Source organism: Anabas testudineus, chromosome 13, assembly GCF_900324465.2.
Source record: "Anabas testudineus chromosome 13, fAnaTes1.2, whole genome shotgun sequence".
Taxonomy (NCBI): Eukaryota; Metazoa; Chordata; class Actinopteri; order Anabantiformes; family Anabantidae; genus Anabas; species Anabas testudineus.
The window spans coordinates 21,873,569-21,896,060 of record NC_046622.1 but is presented as its reverse complement, the minus strand read 5'-3'; the positions used below and the strand labels follow the sequence as shown (position 1 = coordinate 21,896,060).

Below are 22,492 nucleotides of genomic sequence, written 5' to 3'. Positions count from 1 at the left end.
CACACTGCAAGCCATCCCTGTATTGAGTGAGATGATGCAGGGCTATTCACAGAGAGGTGAAAGGGGGTCTTTGCAGTGCATCTAGAAAGGGCCTTTAAAAGATTAGGTAGGGAAGGATGTGAGAAAAATAAAAAGTCGTTTTTTGTAGTAAGGAAGTTTATTGTAAGTAAGAAGACGCCATAGGCAGGAGCTGTTATTGACAGATGGATCAGAAGCAGTCATTTAATTTAGAAATCAAATATTACGCTTGTGCTTTTTTATTTAGGATTCAGATATGTAATTTCTACAGTGGAAATAGCTCTGATCATTCGGGTGTTTTTTCAAATTACCCAGCTGTTCTAGAAGAAAAGCAAAACAGTGTCATCTGTGACTGGTGGCAAAGAGAGTTTGACTGTTTAACAAGTTTTACTTGTGTATTTTTGAACGTGTGAGTTATATATTGAACTCGTCACTAAACAAATCAGGTCAATTCAAATTGATTCAGTGGAAAGTGTGAACTTTTCAATAGGTTCCAGCATCCAGTAGGAGACAATAGACAATAGAATAAATGTAAAAGTGTTGGTGCAGTTCCAGTTTCAGACTTTACTCTGGGATTGAAATCCTGTCTCTGGCTGAGAACAAGTGGGGCTATGTCGGACTCAAACTCTGCCAGTAAAATGAAAGCAAACTCTCTCCCTGTGTTTTCTCCCCTTTCAGTTGGCATTTCAAGCTCCCCAGCAGCTTAAACCTATTTTGAAAGAATGATACAAAGAGGAATTAGTGGTGCTCTCCAGTTCCCCACCTCTCCTATCTCATTACATGTGGCCAGTCACTGCAGAGATCGCTGACGCATTTGTAGAGTTTGAATGTGGGAAATCAACATTCGATTACAACCCTCCACTTACCCAGAGCTGGTGCAAACGTGTGAATGACTTTACTAATAACTTGTGTTATTCTTTTACAGTGAGATTTATGGGTGATGGTCTCAGGTTTGATCAGTTTGTCACGTTTCAAGCTGTGTTCACTGCATTGCTATCACCTCAATCGTTTACCTTTCTCTTCAGTCCGAGGTCCGCGACGGGTAGCCAATCAAATTCCAGATGAAATCCTGGAAGACCCAGAGTTACGGGAGGCGATCAAAGCCCTGCCTCCGAATTACAACTTTGAGATCCATAAGACAGTTTGGCGAGTGAGACAAGCAAAAGCTAAGAGAGGTAAGCTCTGTTCTTTCTTAGCACACTTGATTAATCTTGCATATGATTACGAATCTGTAGCCATTGTGGGGGGTTACATGGATGCCATATTACAATTATTTTTATTGCAAAGTTAAATAGGATCTGGTTGAAACCCACAAGCAATGTTCATACTAGAGACTTTTAAATTGCACAGTCAATTCACTGAATTGGAGCAGGATATGAAAGTTGAAGTAAATGATTTAATAGTCATATTAATTAGCAGAAAGTTTCTTTAAAATGTAGTTTGTGTTTAGATCTAAGTGTATTTGTGTCTGTGGTGATGTGATTAAGTAAAGGCCTTTTCTGGTGGTGTGTTCCCTGTTATTGAATAGCCTGGACACCAAGGGAACAAATGGTTTTTTACACAACTTTCCATGTCCAGTGTGTTTTACTGTTGGCTAAAATTGAATTTGTGAAGGGGCGGTGTTTGCCTTCTTTCAAGAGAGTGGGAGATAGGATGGGAGGGTTGATTTCCCTGGGAACTGTGCTTATGTGTTATTGAGTTAGAAGGTTCCACTCACACTGCAGCTGATGGTGCTCAAACTCCTTGTCAACAACGATGCAACACACGTTTGTGTACAGCATAACTACACAGCAAATATGAGAAGTCCAATTCCTTTCTTTTTTATTTATTTATTTTTTTGACTCATATGGAAAGCAGACTTTGGTCTTGTTAACACTTAAAACCCAGTCTTGCAGTATAAGTAGTAAAATGATTCTTTTTTAACTACATAATTGGGCAGCACTGTATGACAGGCTGTGCAGATATTTGATATTTTTCTGTGATATCTTTTGTTTAGGAATTGTACTTCAGGATTGAGGTCATTTAAACTGATACACTATATGAGGTTACTGAAAAAAATAAAAGTAGTCAAACAGAATAATCCTTCTACTCAGTCAACAGAGTATGAAGGCATGTAGTGGAAGTGTAGCCGCAGGACAAACCGAGTGTTGACACAGTAGGAGGCATGGAAATGTTTTATTTTTTATTTTTGATCTCATTGGGTCTTTTCATAAGAGCCACAGTTTCTGAACATATCAAACACTGGTTTAGTTCAGTGGTAATATGAACAGAAAGCAGTCTGTCCATTCTGAATTAAAAACTCAATTTTCACTGTCCACTTTTTTCTTTTTGGACATTTTTATATTTATCTCTTCCTCTTTAAGTCTCACCGTCCTTTTATCAACTCCTACCTCTTACCTCTCCCTCTCTCCCTCTCTGTCTTCTGTATCTCTCCTCTCTGTCGTCTGTCTCTCTCCTCTCTGTCGTCTGTATCTCTCTCCTCTCTGTCGTCTGTATCTCTCCTCTCTGTCGTCTGTATCTCTCCTCTCTGTCTTCTGTATCTCTCCTCTCTGTCGTCTGTATCTCTCTCCTCTCTGTCGTCTGTATCTCTCCTCTCTGTCTTCTGTATCTCTCCTCTCTGTCTTCTGTATCTCTCCTCTCTGTCTTCTGTATCTCTCCTCTCTGTCGTCTGTATCTCTCTCCTCTCTGTCGTCTGACAACCTTTAGTGAAATTTGGTGTTAATACTAGATTGTTATTAATAGATGATAAAAGAAAAAACAGGACAGAAAAAGTTAAACACTATTGATTATTAAAATGGGACCTAGGTCATGGGATGGGATATGTTAGACAGCAAGTGAATCTATTCTGGAAACTGATGTGTTGGAAGTGGGAAAAATAGGCCCCATCTTGTGGGGTTAAAGGCACATTGGTGCCAGATGCCATTGGATACCTTGAAAGGTTTGGTGGAACACACGCCTCACCATAGACAACATTAGGCAGATTTAATGTTAATGGCTAATCAGTGTCTATATGAGCAATATGAACCTGTCCTTTAATTGCACAGGTACTTAAATGTTGACCTAATGCATAGTGCGTATGTTTCCCGTTAAAACAGGTCACAGGGTAGTGTTACAATGGCAGCCTTCAGAAAGATAGAAAATATAAACGTCACTAATCTAAATGTCAAAACACGTAGTCTTTCAGTTGTTGCTGCCTTCGGTGGATATGCAGATTCCATGCCAAGAGGATTGAATCATTTTTTACATGTCCCTTTGGGGAGCATGTGGTTTACTGCAGCTCCCTGCTTTTGCTTTTACTTTGTTGTTGTTGACACAGTGACACTTTTTTATCATAGCTTATTCTGACTTTCTGAACTCAGAGAGCATAACTCACCTTATCACGCCATCTCTCTGTGCTCCTCTTTGTGTCCATCTGTTTCTTTGTCAGCCTTTGAACTCCTCTTGAGTCTCACGCACTGAGCTTTTGAAATCAAGGACTGAGGAACATACAGTAGAATTTTATTTTAGCAGCTCAATCTGTTTTGCTGAGTTTATAAATATTCAAAACCGTGTGTTCTTCTGCCCAGTTTGCTAATTTTTGTCTAATTGGGTGTTGTTGTGATGTAATCTGTTGTGCAACACAGCTTTTTACAATAGCACCAGACTTGAATGTGGTGTATTGTTTATAGAGAAACAGTTTGAGTGGCATCTCTGGAATAGAAATTCAGATGTGTTTTTTTTTTTTTCTTCAATTTAGCCAATCAGAAAAATGTTTGGGTAATGTGCCATCAAATTATGTGAAATGATCACATTATAACTCCACTGGTTTGGATTTGAGATCATGTACTGATTTTCCTTGTGAGTCTCAGATCACAAGGATGTAATTTCTTATATTTGCTTCAGTATTTTACATAAATGCTGTTCAGTCCTGCATACAACTGCTTCTTAGTGCGAGAGGAAAAAGCATGTGAACCCTTGGAATAATTACCTCCAAAAAGCTAATTGGAGTCATGTATTAGCATTTTTGGAACAACTCTACAAGTGGAGACACTTTGGGACTGTGGCTACTCAACCAAGAAGGGGAAGGTCAGTCAATATGACCTCAAGAGAACAACAAACACTCATGAATGAGGTAAAGAAACAACCCAGAGTGACAGCCCAAGATTTGAAGACATCATTGGAACTGGCTAACATCTGTGTTCATGAGCCTACAGTAGGTAAAACATTAAACTAACAGGCTGTCTATGGCAGGACACCACAAGAAAGCTGCTTCTTACTAAAAAGAACATTGCGGAATGCCTGAAGTTTGCAAAAGAGCACATCGGATAATGTGAGAATGTCTGTACATCAGCTTAAACTCTTTAGAAGTTGGGTGATGCTACAGAAGAATGACCTAAAACACTAGAGCAAGTCCACAGAATGGCTTCAGAAAAACAAATTCCGCCTTTTTGAAGTGGCCAAGTCAGAACTCAGACCTTAAACCAATAGAGATGCTATTGACACACTTAGAGCCACACACATGAAATATTCAAAGAATATGGCAGAGTTAAAGCAGATCTGTCTGGAAGAAATGGGCTAAAATTCCTCTTGAACGATGTGCAAATCTGATCCACAGCTACAGGATGTCTAGTACTCTCGACTTAGCTGAGAATCAGATCACAATTTATGACTAATTAATGCAGAAAACCATGAAATTTCTTTCCACTGTAAAGTGAAATAGCAGTGCAGCTTTGAGTGTCCTGGAAAACCTTGAATACATGCATGTCCTTTCTGCAGTGGACTTTGGAATGTCCTGTGGAGTTTTTCTGTTTCCCATGGTCACAAAAAAAATGATGAAAATGAAAATGTATTATTAGATGTTTCCCCGATAATTGTTGTGATAACAGAAGACATAAGGTTGGCTGGTGTGAGGGTAGACGATGCCCACGATAGAGTGGTGTGGAAAAGGATGATTGACTGTGGCGACCCCTGATCAGAAAAGCCGAAAGAGAAGAAGATATGTTTCCCCGATAATTAATGCAATAAATATCATGTGTAGCATTTAGTTCCTTGTTTTAGGTTCTGTGATTTCTCTCTATTGAACAGTTACTTTTATGTAAGGGCATTGTGTGGGAAAAGCTGTAGTGATGATATTGTTTTAGGCACAAAATTCTTAGAATCTTACAGTATATTATGAATTTAGATTGTCCTCAGTGCCAGTGTTAAATACACATCCAACTTAAACATGCTTAAAAGTCAGGGTAATCTGCAGACTGGACATGCACATTATTTGAGACATGTCCTTCCTTCATGTGCAGAGGATTAGTGGGTACAATTTTAAAGAGATGACATAACGAAACATATGAATACACAGAGTGGCAATGGTTGCCATTTTATTAGATACATTTAGTGAAAAATAAAGCAGTGTAATATAGAGCAGTGTAATATACTGTGCCTTTATTACAGTTACAATGTCCAGTGTTTTATTTTTTATTCAATATTTTTTTAAATATATTTTTTAGAAGCTTCAGTTTGGGTTGTGTTGTATTAAATGTATAAGATGCATTGTTATTTATATAATAATAATCTAGATAAATATTATTATTTGTTATTATTTATAACAAATTTTCCATACAATTCTTAGATAATAACATATTAAAATAAACAAATTATTGGTGATCGCACTACAAATGATGGTCTCATTAAGTGCAAACCAGATGGGATGACATGTCACTGCAAAATGCTATGGGAGCCATGCTGGTTAAGTGTGCCTTCAATTTTGACACCAACCCCTGAAGCGCCTTTACGGTAACGCTTAAAATTCCAGTGTAACTAGGCAAAGGTATCTTAAGGAAGGGGACACCATTTTACCAATACGGCAGCAACAACCCCAATGCCATCACGCTTCCTCTAGGTCTAACAAAGACGTGGTGTTTAGAACCAAAAATTGTAATTCTTCGACTAATCAGACCAAAGAACAGTTTTCAAAATTACTAACCTTCATTTCTTAAAGTAATCATTAACAATCTTTCTCCTTAACCTTTTGAGTATTTCTTACTATAATATGGATTTGTACTGTAGTTGTAGTAGCACTAATATGCATTGCCACCTGCATCACATATCTGTTTTAGTAGTGCACATTACATTTGTTTTGACAGTTCATCACATCTAACCCTACATGTTACAGTATGCCTTCACACTATAAAATTGTATCTGCTATGGGATAAAACCTTAGCCTAGCATTATTCTAGTTTTTCTGACCATGACCCCTCTTTTTAAAAGTTCTGAGTAATACCATTTTGTCTGCTATTCACTGATAAATTGGCCTTCCCGACACTTTTTTAGTGTACCTCCTATCTTTGATTGTTAACATAATCCCATCTGTAGTTTTCATGTTATCTCTACTGGAATTAGTGTTAAAACAATAAGTTTATCATAGAACTGGTGTATGCCCCCTAATTTAAGTCAAAAGTAAACTTCTTGCAAATTGGGAAAATAGCTCGTTTTTAAAAAATGGAAATGTCAAATTAAGTTTGCTGCCTTTTATATGGTACACTGCAGTATAAGTCCAGGTTGTGACTTACCATCAGTAATGGTTCTTAGGCAAGACCTCTTTGCACTTGACTTTGCTTACCTTTGGATATGAGAGAAGCACGTAGACAGAGAGTCATGCCCTCGAGATTCCATAAGAAGCAATGTCCTCCATGGAGAAACAGATTAAAGGCAAAGGTCGAGGCAGCATGAAGAGAAGTAAGCCAGATAGCAGAACTTTAAAAAGGTGTGATGAAGAAAGGGTTACCTAAGAAGTACAACAAGATTTCCAATTTGTAGGTCCTGCAAAGCGAGAGTCACAGCTCTGGCTACCCACCTAAAGAGGTTCACCAGAGGTTGAGCCACCCTAATAGTACTCTCAGTGGCATGGTAATAATATTAGAGCATACCCACCCAGGCTGGAGACTAAGAAATACTGGAAAAACATGGTGGATAACATAACAGCAATGCACATTTGCTAGTGATTCTTATCCTGTGAACAGCCTTCAATAACCATCACAATGGCAGACATCCAAGAAAGGATCTCAAGTATGAAGAACTGGACAGTACCAGGCCCTGACATGTTCCATACCTACTGGCTAAAAAAGCTAGCTCTATGAGCACCTAGGCTGTTATTATTATTGTGAAACCTCTTAAAATAAAGCTGTAAGTCATCGTACAATACGATCACATCTTGGTTGTTTTATTTCAAATCAATGTCCAGGTATTGCCAGGCCTAACTGTATGTAAACATCCACTTGCAGCATCGGACTCACCTTTCGCTGGGGGCAGCCTATGCAAAAAGTTCTTTGCTTCTGTCAACTGAGGCAGGGGTGTGCTCTGAAACCTTTGTCTGTTAATAAACTTGCCCTTTTCTATGTAATGACCTGTCTCTCACTGTCTGCGTGAGAGCTTGGTCATCCTTTAACCTTTCATCAGTAAGAAGTGCTCTCACTCCTTCTCTTCGCACCGCCCCATCTATCACTCCATCTCATGACCATCCTTCTTAAACCTCTTTGGCCTTTTGTCTGTCATGGCTTTTATTGCTTAATGCTGTCTGCCACCGAAGTCTTGAAATTGTTTCTGGCCTAGTCATGTGAAAACATTTGTGCACTGAATTCAGTGTCTTCGAATTGTAAGTGTCCACTGCAGCGTTGATGGATTTATTGAAGCAAGGTGTGACAGAGTTTGACTGGGAGAAAATGTCATGGTTGATTGAAACCAAGCCTTTCTCTCTAGGTGCTCGCTCCACGTGTCTGACTTGGTGACAGGGACTGTCACTGCACTGGTCAACACCTTGTGAATGTGTGTATGTGGTCATCATAAATTACTGCTTAACAAAGGGTATTCGATGGAAGTAAGAATGTAATCCTAACCAGAAAACAATGGTACAGTATGATGCCTTGGTTCACAGTCAATCTATTCTAATATTGAGTTGTGTAGTTAAAACATTAGTTATTAGCTTTCAAATAACATTATCAGAAGTTCATGTTTTAACATTAAAAAATATATTAATCTGAATCTAAATCAAGATTCTTTTACAGATGCATTTCATTACATAAGTTTCTCTTAATACAAGAAAAAAAATCACTTGTTGCCAATGAAGATAAACACTTTCCTGATTTTAATGGCCATTATGGTGGTGCAAGTTAAATTAAGTTCATATTTCTCCCAGCCTTTTGAGTTGGCTCAACAAAGAAAAGTGCAGTTGTTATATTTTTCAAACACTACTTATTTTGTGGAAAATAATGTCCATTAAATTTGATTCCTAACTAGTCAATTAATTAATCAGCCAGAAGAAGAATTGGCAGCTATTGGGCTACTGTGAATCTGTGGTTTTTGGTTTTTGGTTTATTGGTCATTTGCAAGAAGGCATTTAAATGGGTCACAGGAGGCTCTGGGAAATAGTGGCGAACATCTTTCACAGTTTTGATAACTTGCAGACCATTTATAAAATTGCAAAACAACATGAGGAAATATTATTAAGTATAGAATGATAATTGCTTTCCTTACTAATCTCTCACGTCACCTGTCTTTTCCTACTCCCAATCAGTACTGTACTGCTATTCCTTACAGAGTTATACTCAACGTTATCAATATCTGGATGCGTAATGCTTAATGCACCAAAAAGTATAGGATTGTTAATGTAAAAACCGCAAGACTTATCCTGTTGATCGGGAACAAGACTTTTCATTTGAATTCACATCTACTTTGAATTGAACTTTGAATACTTTGAAGAAAACATGATAATATAATTTTACAATGAGAGCTTAAAGTTTGCATTTCAGTTTGTCTGAGATGAGTACAAGGCCAAAATGTTGCTTTGCATGCTATTGATATTAATATGTTTTTGTATTATATTGATCTTTTAAAGGAATACAGATTGCCTTATATAAAAAAATAGAACAACATATATATATATATATATAGTAGTAAAACCAGTGTAAATAGAAAATGTTAAAATTACGACAATAAAATAAGTCATTACATTAAAATAAGTTTCACAGAAGGGTTCCTAAGGGGACTTGCAGTAGCTGATTAGGGTTTAAACCTAATGACCATATAAATACAACTCTCTGCTGCCTCTTTGGTTTAAAATGCTTAGATAACATGTTTATTATTATTGCAGATTATTTCTTTCTCCTAAACCTACACATTTTTCCCTAGAGCTCATTTATTTCACTCCCCCTGCTAAGTTAACTTGTGGTGAGTGCACACTTTCCTTATTATCGAGAGTCCCTTAAAAACTTGGTGCACTAGCTTCCTTTAGAGGTAGAGAACCTTTTGTGCAGTCCTCATCTCTGCAGCAGAATTCCAAATGCGCAACCTTGCATGATATCTCCAGGTATAAGTTGCCTGATTTCTCTTTAAATTAATATGTGTAAAGGAAAGAGCCTCACTTCACTGATTGCAGGCAAGCTGTGCTTCTGTTTGATGCAGAGTGAAACGAGGCACGAACCGCTTAATAAATTCTGCCCTAAATGAGGTTTTTCCAGTGGTTCATCTCAGTCGGTGTCACACATCAGTAGATCAGTAGGTCTCATGTGTTCAATATGTAACACTATTGGCAGGAGTAATACTTGTTAATTGGTTGCTTAAATTCAATTTCAGAGCAGCTCCACCAGTTTGTCCATAATAAATTCTAGCTTCGAGAGATAAAACTTGGGAGGGGTGTGTTTTGGTGTTTTTGTGTGTTTAACAGCGGGAGCTGAAGTGTGACTCTCAGAGCAAGTGGCAGGGATGGAGAGAGTTTAATGGTTCTGTAGAGAGACCTGTGGTGATTGGCTTGGACTAGATGTCCAACACACTGTCACTTGCTAAAATAAACCAACAGAACTACTGTGGCAGAGGGGAAATTGCCCTGAAACATCACTATTTGCTGTCAGCACTGAACCAGCAGCAGGGGCTATGTATAGCTGTGCTGTCCAGGATTTTATTGAAAAATTTTTGATGCTGCCGTCAGTCTAATGAAAGTATGTTGCTTTGCTCTTTTCCACTATCTCCAGTGGCTTTGCAGCTTCCAGAGGGCCTGCAGATGTTTGCCTGTGTCATCGCTGACATCGTTGAAAGGTAAGCTGGCGAAAGAAAGACCTTTTGCACTGTTATTGCTCAAGTTGTTTGAGCATCTGTGAGTGAGCAGCAGGTGCAGAAGTCAACCCAGCAGCACGCAGACTTGAACTGACACGGCTGCCTGGCGCTCATTAGGAGAGCGGGAGCTTTATCGTAATTCTCCGCTGTCGACTCAATCAGGGATTGAATGGAAAATGAGACACATTTACCCTGTTTTGGGACCGAGCAGATAGCGCAGCTTCCCTTTCTCACAGTTGGAAGAGGAAAGTGATATTATTCTTGTTAATTACTTCTTAGTCCAATCTGCATATGCCTATTGCACACCAGCAGTCCATCACATAGACACCATCGTTTTTTGTTTTTGTTGCTGTTGCTCATCCCATGACGAGAAACGCTTGAGCATGTATCTGCTCCAACCTTAATAGTGTGTCTTTTAAAATACACTGTTGTTTGTCCCTCCATCATACTAAATGCAATTTGCTCTTCATGCATGCATCATAAATAGAAACACACATCCAGAAATACACACCTGTGAGGGTAACTGTGAAGTAAAATGAAAGAATCTGGTGTTTTTTTCCCCACTTTATTCCTTGAATGCTGTCTTTGTGGCCCCGTTCGGCCTCTGTTTCTCAGGAACACTGCCTGCTAAGTGTTTTCCCAGTAACGCCTGGAGGGAATTCCAAAGAAAATGACTGCTATCATTAAACGCACAGAATGGATTTCTTTAATAGGTGTTCAGTCAGTGCTAACCTGATTACGAGATGGACAAGATAAGGGATATAGTAGTGAAAGCTACCATAAGCTTTTCAGGCTGGCCGGATATTTGATTTCAAACAGGAAACTTGGATCACAACTGTTTGACTGTGTTGTGCTCTTCATGCTTAGATGCACTTTACATTACTATGCTAAGACACATTTATTCACCATATAAGTGGTAAAACTTTGGTCTGACTCAAAGAAGTGTTGGGGCTGTGGGCTTGTTTTTCTTCCCTCAACTCTTTTATCATTTTTTTACGCTATAATTTTGTTCGTCTTTACTCCAACTGTATCAGACCTTTATGGCTTTATATCTTTCTATCGCCATCTTTAAAGTTATTTCTACTTTTTATCACAAGAAAGATGATGGACTGAAGTTTCAATGATGGGGTCTGGTCTTATCATATCTACAGCTATCAGACTGAAAGCTACCACTGTGCGCTGTATGGCTTTTAAACCACGCACCCATGTAGTCCACAGTTATAGGTTTGAGTTGTCACTGTCCATCATGTCGTCAACCCCTAAATTGGCCCCTCTCTTCTGATGAGAGCAATTAGAAGACACTAATTGCTTTTCTCATTGTCTTCAAACCTCCTCCTCTATTGCTCTTGTCTCTGTATTTTTCACCCTCTCTTCACAATCCACACAATTTCTCATCCAGACTGCAGCAGAGAAGATAGTTGTCACGGTTTCCCTTCATTAGTTCCTACTATAGAGTTTCCCTTAAACCATTTTGCTTTTGTCTGTGCTGTCTTACCGTGTTTGAATTTCTTTTCTGCAGTTCCAGCCTATACAGATTTAACAGAGCTCTCTGAACATCAAAGCACGTGTAAAGTACTGAGTATCTTCCATCTTCTGCACAGAGTGAAGTTATCATTGGAATGAGTTTTTGTACGGTACCGTTTCTCCATGTAAAAAACCTTTTTTGACAAACAACAGCATTTCTCATGTGTTACAACTTGGGACTCGGGTCAGCATGGCCAGAGGCAATATGTTTTCAGGTTCATCTGTAAATTGGAATAAAGGCTAAGGTCATTAGATTTTGGTGATCAAAGGTTATTTTGATCTTATAGTTCTGACACGATCGTCAATGCAATATCTCAGCAATGCCTTGGAGGGAATTCCAATATATCTGGCAGAAACATCCATTTGGACTCAAGGATGACAGGATTAGATTTTAGTGGTCAAAGGTCAAGGCCACCGTGACCTCACAGTGTGTCCCGTTCTCATTAAAATATTTTCTCAGGAATGACTGAAGGGAATTTCATCACATACATACATACATACATACATCCAGTTCCAATGAACAGAATATCAATCTGGACAGACATGCATGTAAATTACAACTTGACCAGTTGGCAGGCACACAACCACAAGGCAGTAAATCGAATTGCATGTAGTATACATACAATTTCACTGACCAAATAAAAGCTGGGGGCTGGTCACATTATTTTTTTCTTTAGAAAATGTATATGACTGTTCCAAATCCTCTGACGTGTTATATATTATGTGTTCTTATTGATAGAAATATTAAAATTATGGCAAATTTAAAAATAATAACAATAAAAATTTTAATTCATTAACTCAGGATTTGCTTGACATATTAGAACAGGGTCACCAAGATCCTGTGTACAGATCTCAGAAAATAATTTTTGTAAGAAATCCACACTCATAAAATGGGAAGCCGTAGTGAATTCCAAAAGCATGTGCACTTTGACTTACTATGTGTACATATTTTAACCTTTGCCTCTGTAATGGCCACACAAGCAAATCCACCTTTTCATTGCCAGCCACATCATGTCTAAGGGCTTATGGGAGCAAACAATGAATCTAAGGTTGTTGTCTTTTGGCTGTTCACTGTATGATCTTTGCCCCCAGTGTGAGGATGGGATTGTAACTCTTGGAACTTTTGCTAGGAGAAACTAGGAAGGAACTCAAGGTCAAGTCTCGGTTCAGGTCTGTTTCCACTTCATGCTGTAATCGGATAAATTGTCCCCTGGAGGCTAAAATAGCCTTGATAACAATGCCAACACAAACTCCCAGAATATGGTTGATCCCATAGAAGGCTTAACCTGCAGGTGAAAGCTGTCTGTTTACATCTGACCCCACCCCACCCACCCTGCCACGGATTAAAGTAGGAGGTCTGCTACAAAGCTTGAATTATAACTAAACCATTTATTTAAACAAGACTTTACCAAAGCTGTCATTTCAGAGCACTTTATTGTGGCAACCAGGCCAATTGTTGCGCTGGTGAAAATCCAACAAATGGGCACTGGGGATCTAGCCTGAGTTTAAATAGCTGCGTTTGGACAGAGTGAATGACAGTAACCTTTGGGTGCTGTCACAGCAGAAAGCTGACCTTGTGCCACTCAGCTTATGTTGAGGGTTACCAGGGGTCCCAGGAGTTGAGCGGCTCTAACATCACCATCACTACCACAGTCTATTGTTCCCAGGAGACAGGGCCTAGGTCCATGTCAAAATGGGGATGAAAGGGCTAAGCTGCCCTCAGAGTAAGGCGCTTCAGAGGGATGGACTGCTAAGTCTTAACGAGGACAAGCTGCTCGGAATTATGGCTATGCTGCAGTTAATACACACCCTTTACATGCTGTATGAATGCTTTAGTCACATTTCTCTTTTCAAACATGATCGCTCTTCTATACTTCTTCTATTTTTATATGTAATTCTCACTAGCATTAAAAATGCACTCATATTTATGAATTAAAGCATCATCACAAACTACAGCATCGCAAATGAGCTTGGAGTCAAACCACCATATTTCTGACTTCAAAGTCAAATAACTAAGATAAATTAAAGTAAAATTTCAGGAACTGCAAAGTCTCCTCTGGTTTTTTGCCAGGAACTACATTTAACCACCATTAGTAAAATCTAGTCTAAAACATAAAAACATATAAGCAACTAGAGATGCTCAGATTTGGGATAAGATGATGTAAATCATAAATGTAGGTTTATGCTCTATTCTATTGAATTACATTAGATGGAAAGATTTTTGTTCATCCATAACTATCCAAACAACCCATTGGTTTTCAGTCCATGTTATGCAGGCCACTAAAACCGAGACCACTTGATACTTTAAAGTAGATTTATAGGTCTGTACACTAAACTGTTTTAATGCACGGTGTCTAAATAACTATGTAACCTTAAGTTAAGCGGCAGTTGATTTTATTACAGTACCATCCTCCCTTTTTTTCATTCTCACTGTGCCATTTTATTTCATTCTTTACTCTGCTAGCATTGACATTGTGAAAGGAATTGAAAGACTTATGAACTCTGCTTTCACAAGTAAACTTACGGGGGGAAAAAAAGCTTTTAGACAAAGAATTGGTAACTTGTGCAGGCAGGCAATGATGCATGTGCTGTCACTGTACCATATGTTTTATTGCCTTTGATGGTATGCCAGCTGTCTAGTTCTAGCTTTGAAAGATACTTTCATGAACTTCAGTATTTACTGCTGTTGCTTTTGTGACAACAGAGGAATATAAAGAAAGGAGCAGAAACATGGTTTGTGGGGCTGTCGCCATCCCCTAATCCTAGAGACAGCGCTAGCATTTAATGTTCTGTCACTGTTCTCCTTGCACGAAAATCCTGTGCCTCTACATGGAGATGTTGGCCTGTAACCTAATCTAAGGTCTTGTTCTCGGATGTTTGGTGGTGCAACAACAAATTTGCTGAGCTCACAAGGCCAAAAGGCCCCTGTTACTGAGGCAAAAAAACAATAGTGAGAAATAAAATGTTGTTTTTCTTGACAGTCCCAGACTCTTCATGTATCATAGATCACAAGAGACACATTGCGGTTCTGGCATTAATCATTAGATATAGGAAGTAAATTGAATGCAGATTAATGCAAAGGTTCTGCAGTTAATCCTCCTTCATGGAAGTGATAATGTTTTGTTTTTGATGGAACTGTTTTAGAGAGGTGGTGATTTATGGTCAGTTTGGGAGATGTAGTGTTGCTGTTGAACTGTGTTGCATTATTCTCACAGGTGCCTCTGTTATTATGTCCACTTCATTTATATTGAGGGCTCTGAACAGGTCTCTGTTTAATGCTGTGCGGTCTAATAGCAGAACAAACAACAGCCTCCAAACTGACCACACACGTAATCAGCTCTCACTTCTCCCAAACAAGAACCAATTATTATCACTTTATCCCAAGAGAGGCGTTATTGCATGACTATTGTTTTACACTTTATTAGTTTGAAGTAGGTGTGCCTAATAAACTGCTAACTGAGTGACTGCACAGATAGCAGTTAACAATGTATTAAAGATGATCCACCATTTACACTATTTCTGACTCGGCAGAGAAAGAGCCTTAATTAGCTAGTAGATTAAGTGATTTGATATAAATGACACACTATGGTGACCATATCAAGTGAGTTTATACTGCTGTTGCTTAAATTAACTGGATTAACTGGGGGCTTTCAGTTAAATGTTATGTTCAGAATTAGTTTGGCAGGCAATACATTAGAGATAAAGAGAGGACAAGACTGTTGCTAAGCCTTTGAACACCGGTAATCAACTGCAGGTTTAGAAAACCTGCAGTTGTGAAATGCAGAAAACACACACAAGATAAAAACAGGATAGAGGAACACATAGATATTGGTCAATTGTGTTCAGAGAACTGTTAAATTCCCCTAGATCTGGCAGTTTCTGTAAACCAATTCACCAGTTACCATTTCTTTTAATTTCAAATTGTCCAGTGGAACAACAGTGTGGAATAAAATATCTCAGGTTTGCAGAAGAATGCATAATGGGGCCCACATTTCTGATTAATATAGAAACAAGAGTAGGAAGGAAGCTTTCCCAAAAATGGTCTTATAAATAAAGATAGACTAGTGACTAAGCCTGTGCATTGAAAGCGATGGCTAACCAGCTCCGGCAGTGAGTATACAGTGATGAGTCAGGGATCTGCAATTTGTAACAATCTCAAAACACCATAATAAATGGTGTTTAACATTCAAAGACACTGAGCTGATGGAGTCACAATAAATAACAATAATAGTAAAATGTGGCAAAAACCAACCTTCATAAGCGCAAAAGAAAAGAAAAACAAGACTGCGAAACACCCCCGCTTTTATGCATGCTCTTTAGTTTGGTAACAGTATTTGTGTATAAGAACAAAAAGCCTCCAACGTGTGAAATAAAGCACCACCTTGAGTCAGCTGTCTGATGGGTTGTCCTGAAATTTGGCACAAACTTACATCTTCCCCTCAGGATGAGTTGTAATAACTTTGGTGATCCCTTAACTGCTGATCTAGTGCCATCATCAGGTCAGATTTTAAGTTGTTGTAGTAATGCACATTTCGGTAAACACAGTTATGCAAGCTTCAGCTGTTCGTACTTAGGCCTGTGGCTAGAATGTGTTTCTGGAATGGAAGACAGTGTATGTGACCAATCAACATAAATAACGAGGGGATGAGTATTACCAAACTTGATCGGTCTCAGGAGTTTTGACGGAGACCAGATGGCGCCGGACTGAGAGGCGATCCGGCAAGTAGCCAGGAGCAGGGAAAACAGGAGAAAAACGACATGTAGATTAGGAGACGAAGGAGGTTATAAAAAAAGAGGGAGTTAGGTGTGTGAGGGGAGGAAGGCAAGAGCGCTCCGGGCTGAACCCAAGAGATATACACACTTTTCTTTCCAGCAGGAAAAAAGGTGACTTCGTACCCTGTCTGAATAATTTGCATTGTTTTATAATAAATCCTCATTTGAACTGTATTGAGTGGTCTGGGGGTCTTATCCGTACTACTAAATTAGCTCTACATAGGTGACACTATGCTCAGAGAAATAACGTTTTATTAAAAGTTTTGGATTTGTAGTTTTAAAAGTGAACAGAGCTAACAATATAGTTTATTATAACAACAACATTATTTTTTTTACTGTATATCAGGACTGGCAGACGTTTTGCAGAACTCTAAAACAGTAAAAATAAAAAGTGAAAAATGTGTGACCAGCAGTGGCATGACTGTCAGAACAAGAGTGGGATTCAGTCAGGTCTGATCAGTGAGGCGAAATGGTGTGGAGGCAGATGGTTGTGAGATGCTCATTGTCGAGGAGTTGTGTGCTTGTATGTATGATTCAACAAAACGTGATGGAAGACGCTGACTTGGTGATTCCACTGACATACTGTGAAAGTTTTCTGTTCCTCTCCATCCATGTACAGTACTATTCTGGATAACTGTCAACATAGGCTCCAGATGACCCAAGTAACACTCATGTCAGAAGCAGTGTGTTAGTAAATGAAGGTACAGTATGCACATGCAGCCCACAGACATCTCTAGGTCCTTCGCCATAGCCCTTTCCATCCATCAGAATAGATTCCTCTGTATTCCGCACAGCAGGTTGAATCATTTCTGTCGGAGCAGCAGCCACAGCCACCCGGGGTAAATGTCAACCCTACCATTAAGAAGGCGCCTGGTGGGAGCCTCCGACGCCTTTCTCACACCATCACAGTCTTCATGGCGCCCACAGCACAGCTGAGCTGTAGCAACAAATCTGGGTCTAAGTGAGTGAGTTGATGTGTCTGTGTGCAAGCATGTACGTACGTGCATATGCCTGTTTTTGTGCATATGGTCGGGTGGCACTGCCGAGCCTTCTTTCTGCTCTTTGTCTATAGGAGATCCTCAAATCTTAGCTTTCAGCCCCCCCCCATAGAGCCACGTGCTGTCTAATTAGCCCTCCTGCCAGGCACACCCTCACTGCCCGTGTGTAGCTTAGGCTGAGCTCCAACAATACCTCATCCTCAGCAACCACCTGTAAGCCAGTGTCTGTCTGTTTTGTTTTCCTACAGTCTGACTTAGACCTAAAGACAAAAACGGGGAAGAAGAAGGTTAAACCTCCTACTTACAAAGCATATGGGCATGAAACAGAAGCCCGTCATTACCACTATCCCACATGATTTCTGTCAGGTAGTGGTCATCCCTGACACCAATTTCTTTAAAGAGGAATTACATTTGATTGACACATAGTGATACAGGAGACTGTAAAGTGAATCTGCCACACCCATGTCCCTACACATCTCACAAAGAAAGACCTGGAGGACAACCAAAATACTTGCTGGTTCTGTCTTCACTAATCTTACATCTCATCTGGGGAGACATCATGTCCAGGCAGACTGGAAATCCTGATAGGTGCTGACAATGTGTAATATGATATCTTGGCACATAGCACCTTGGAAATTGCCTGAGCTGTCGTGAAAGTACAATTGATTCCCTCTAGAGGTAGAAAAAAAAAAAAAAGGTCACTTTGGCTGTAACTTGGACAATACTGGGCAAGGCAGGTGGAGGTCGTGAGGGATGATTCTTACTGTTTGGCTTTTGACATGCAAATAAAATGTGGAGATAGCAATGGGCACTTGGGCAGTAGTTGTTCATTCCAAGGGTGAGGAGAGCACCAGTGTTATTGCAGACTGGGTAGTTATTTATGAAGTTAATGATATAAACACATTTTCCCTCTTCTCAGCAGTGTGTAGAAGAGATAAGCAATATTAAGTGCTGAAGGTTATAGTCCCTGTTTTCCTCTTTGTTCTCGCTCCAATACAGCCACTCAGAGCAGCCATAATCGCTCTCATTTTGGATGGCACAGTCCCAGGCACATGTCCATGTAATTGCACTCACAGAGAACCATGTAATATTATGCACAGCCCGGAAAGAATATATTGGAAGAATATTCCTTATGCTTTTAAAATGTCCCTTCACAGTAATGCCACTGACATTGCTATGGCAGTTGAAGTTGGGCTTGTGCAATCTGCAAATTGGAAAGAATAGAAATGACAACACCATCAACAACAACAGGAAAACAAAAATATGAAAACATAATTTGAAATTCTGATGTGTGCTGTAGTTTAGGGTTTCACACTCTTACGAAATATCATTGTACTGTGGACCAATTCAATAGATGGCTAGAAAAAGACAGACACGTTTTCTAATCCAGCATGAAACAGCCACTTTGTACTGTGAACATAGCTTTTTGTTATATTTGTCATGTCTTTTCCTATTGTGTCCATTGTCTTCTACAAACATTTACACAGAACAGAGAGAAGGTTATATCTCACTTCAGTGCTCGTTAAGCATCCGCGCAACAAAAACCTGCCAGCGATGGACTCATATGCGCGATTTATCTAACAGCTGTTAAACAAGCAGAAGACAAACTCACAGAAATATGACGTCTTTGCCACTTCGCCTGCTGTCAAGCGCACACTGAAATCAGTAGGAACGTAGGTTCACATAGCCTGGGAGTGCTTGGTGCTTATTTTAGAAACTTTAATTTAGTTTCAGGATTAAGTCTAATTAACTATGCAAAATAAAATTGTTAGAATTTTGTATAGACTGTGGCTGAGATCAGTTAGTTTGTTTGTTAGTGTGTTGAAGCACCTATCAGTTGAGGATTTAGTAAATTTAGTTAGCTTCACTAACATTTGTCTTGTTTTACTTTTATATAATGAAGAATGGACCATTTGTTTTTCATTTTTTTATATTAGATATCCAGAATTTTCTACTGTCAAACTTAAAAACTTCTAAAAAATGTATTTTGAAGAAAAATCCTCAAACAAACAAAATGGTATTATGAAGATGGTGTTGTGGACATATTTACTTTATGTCGGCTCTCCCTAACCGATCAGAGGAATCTAATTCTAATTCATTTCTGCTTGATAAATAAATATTTCCTGCCGCTTTTTATTTATTGTAGTGGTGCATAGCAGAGCAGAAAGATGGAGGACTGAATGGAGCAGAGTGGATTCATTTCACTTTGGTATATAAACTATATATTATTCTCTGTGGGAAATATACTGCAGATCATCCTGTTTACTATGTGTAGGCCTGAAGGATATGAGTGATGTTGTTAGCTGTTGTATGTTGAATTCCACAATGTGTTATTTATTGTAATTGTCCTTTTGACACAGACTGTCTTTTATGTGTGGGTAATTTATATATGATGTGAGTTGTTTCGTTAAGCTTATTGAATGATATCTGCACTGCCTTCAGAATGCTTCTTCCTCTTTGCGAGCACTTCTGCTTGCTTGCACCCGTTATGTAGATTTTTAAAAGCTTTAAAGGAGTCCCTTAAAACAGCCCTCACATGCTGGCTCTCCGCGCCTATGGTACGATTATTGACATCAGGCCAAGCAAGAGGTGAAGAAACAGTTTCAGCCGGCAAAGGCAGCTTTAAAGAAGCTTTAGAGTTCTGTTCTTGTAGCCACACAATAACATTTAATACCCCCATTTTCTGCCCTCTTTGGTCCTTTATCTTGATCTCTGTCCTCATACCCTCACAGATCTGATAACCACTGTGTCAAACTAGATTCAGTTTTCTGTTATTCTGTTTATTTTTTGAGAGATCCTTGGAGATTAGAGCTTTTCCTGTTTGTAGGCCCAGCCACGGGTTTTTACCTCCTAGAGCAATACTGCCACAACAGCGTTCGCTTGCAATAACTGCCATATCACCATTTTGTTTTGTTTCGTAAATTGGATTGCCGCTCTTTTAAGCGCACTCCGCGATGCTGTGCAGTTTGGGGCTCTATCTTGATAAAGCTGTAGGCTTTTCCATAATGACCCATGGCTCAGGCTTTTGAATAAATGCCATGACAAATAGATGCGATACACTCACAGAAATAGCAGTAATGATCTTGTTTTTCAGGGAGTTAAAGGATTATCTAACGGTATTACTGAAAACATCTGTCTAAGCGTCATCCCATATTCACTACCTCACAGCTCTCCGTTTACTCATTCCTGGCAGATGTTCAATGACTGCAGTTAGACTGTCGTATTTTTTCCAGAGGGTTTTGTCACCAAATTTTCCCTGTGGAAGACTCAGGATTCATGTGTCAGTGTGGCAATGAAATGAAGTGAAATAGTAGGGGAGCGACATAGAGTGGAAGATATTGTGGATACAAAGAGAGAAGGAGTGGAGGTCACTTAATCCTCCTGACCAGTTCCCCTTGCCAAATGTGTATTTTTTTCAGGGGACTACTTTGTCAGGGTATTTTCTATGTTATATGTGCAGAAAGCAGATTATATATTAGATTTGGTAATGTTACAAACCCAGCAGCAAACAGCTCATCTGTCTTATGTAGTCTGTCCTGTCCTCACCATCATCCTTGTTCTCTCTCACTCTCTCTCTCTTTATGTTTTGTTCTCTGATGTCTTTTTCACATTTTCTTTTCCTTCTGTATCATCTCCCACTCAACATTAGCTCCTCCACCGGACTTTATAATCCCTCCTTTCTCTCTGATTTATTCACTTTTTTCCTCATTTACCTAAATGGATCTTGTTTAAGGAGGAAATGATGACGATTCGACTCCACTGAGTTACCCTGCTACCTGCGGGAGAAACTACTTCTCTCAGGCCAATCTGCTGTGCTCTGTGCCAAAGCCCACGTACAGATGGAGAATGGGCAGAAGTGGGCTGAAGTTTAAAATGTAATGGGATGAAAGATTAGCCTTTGACATATGTAGGAAATAATTCACACATGTCTTGTGTAAAGGGAAAGATGAGCTTGTGTCCTTGTGTGTGTGCGTGCGAGTTTGTGCACATGTGGGTGGTTGGACTTGGTATGCAAGCACACTGCACATGCTCATTTGAGCTGTCTTTCCACAGAGTTCCATCAGTGGCAATAGTGCAAGAGCTGTGCTGCTTCACCTGTACCCACCTTGCTGAACTGCTTGTCACTTCGTTTCCTATGAGACCCAGTGTGTTGCCTCTGCTATTATTAGACTTCAAATGTAAAAAAATAAAAAAATCTCTCTCTAGCAGCTCGGTCATGTGGACAGACAACCTTCTGTGGAGTGGACTGCAGCCTTCCACTTAAGAGTTGTACTCAGTAGCATTACAGACTGTAGTTTGTGGAATAAAAACAGTAGCCCTGGTCCAGTCTAGTCTAGTCTTTTCTTTCCATATAATTACCCGGGTCACAAGCTAGACCATTTGGAACAATAACACCGCTACTTTCCTCTTGCTGTACAGTGATCCATTTAGTCACATCATTCAAGCTTCTGCACAAACATGCACAAATTAGTATAAGTGTTGTTACATCAGGGCCCACAGTAAGTACAATAGTAAGGCCTCAAACCATTTCAGACCATCAGATATTCAAGTTAAGTTTTCCCAAGGCTTCAGCTAATCTATGCACTACTTACCAGTAACATAGTCACAGGCATTTTATTGAGACATCTGTGTTATTAAGAGCTCTGAGCAACAGAAGAAAAGAAAGGTTCTTTGAAGAAGAGCCAGCTGGATCAGAGTAGCTCTGTAGATCTTTTGGAAACTTCTGACACTCCTCGTTATATCATAAATAAGCACAGGAGCAGCTAAAGGAATGATCTAACTGTGCCCACACAAGTTTGGCACTTCAGATTGTCTTGATTTGGGGAGAGTACATCTTTATTCCTGTGGCAAAGATAGAAAGAAAAAAGCGGCCTGACATGTGGATGCTACTGATTGTACTCTTTCAACACTCCAGCTGACAAAGGTCTGTCAGCTGGTGCATAAATTGTATAAAGACTTAAATTGGGCTTAATGTGATATAAATGCACATGTATGATGTCTAGCGGCAGTTGGTTTACTCACTTATAAGTAAATACAACATCAGCCATCACACTAATTGAAAAGATTCCCCCATCAATTAGGCACCCACTGGCATATCTAAT

At 39.3% G+C, this 22,492-nt stretch overlaps 1 protein-coding gene across 1 annotated transcript in view; it reads left to right on the top strand.

Annotated features, from left to right (window-relative positions):
- Positions 1-22,492, top strand: part of dph1 (diphthamide biosynthesis 1) — a 56,287-nt gene that overhangs the window by 1,001 nt on the left and 32,794 nt on the right. Inside the window, exons 2-3 of the mRNA XM_026378706.1 lie at positions 1,044-1,193; positions 10,014-10,077. Of these exons, the coding sequence (XP_026234491.1) occupies positions 1,044-1,193; positions 10,014-10,077 (214 nt within the window). The remainder of the gene's footprint in view (positions 1-1,043; positions 1,194-10,013; positions 10,078-22,492) is intronic.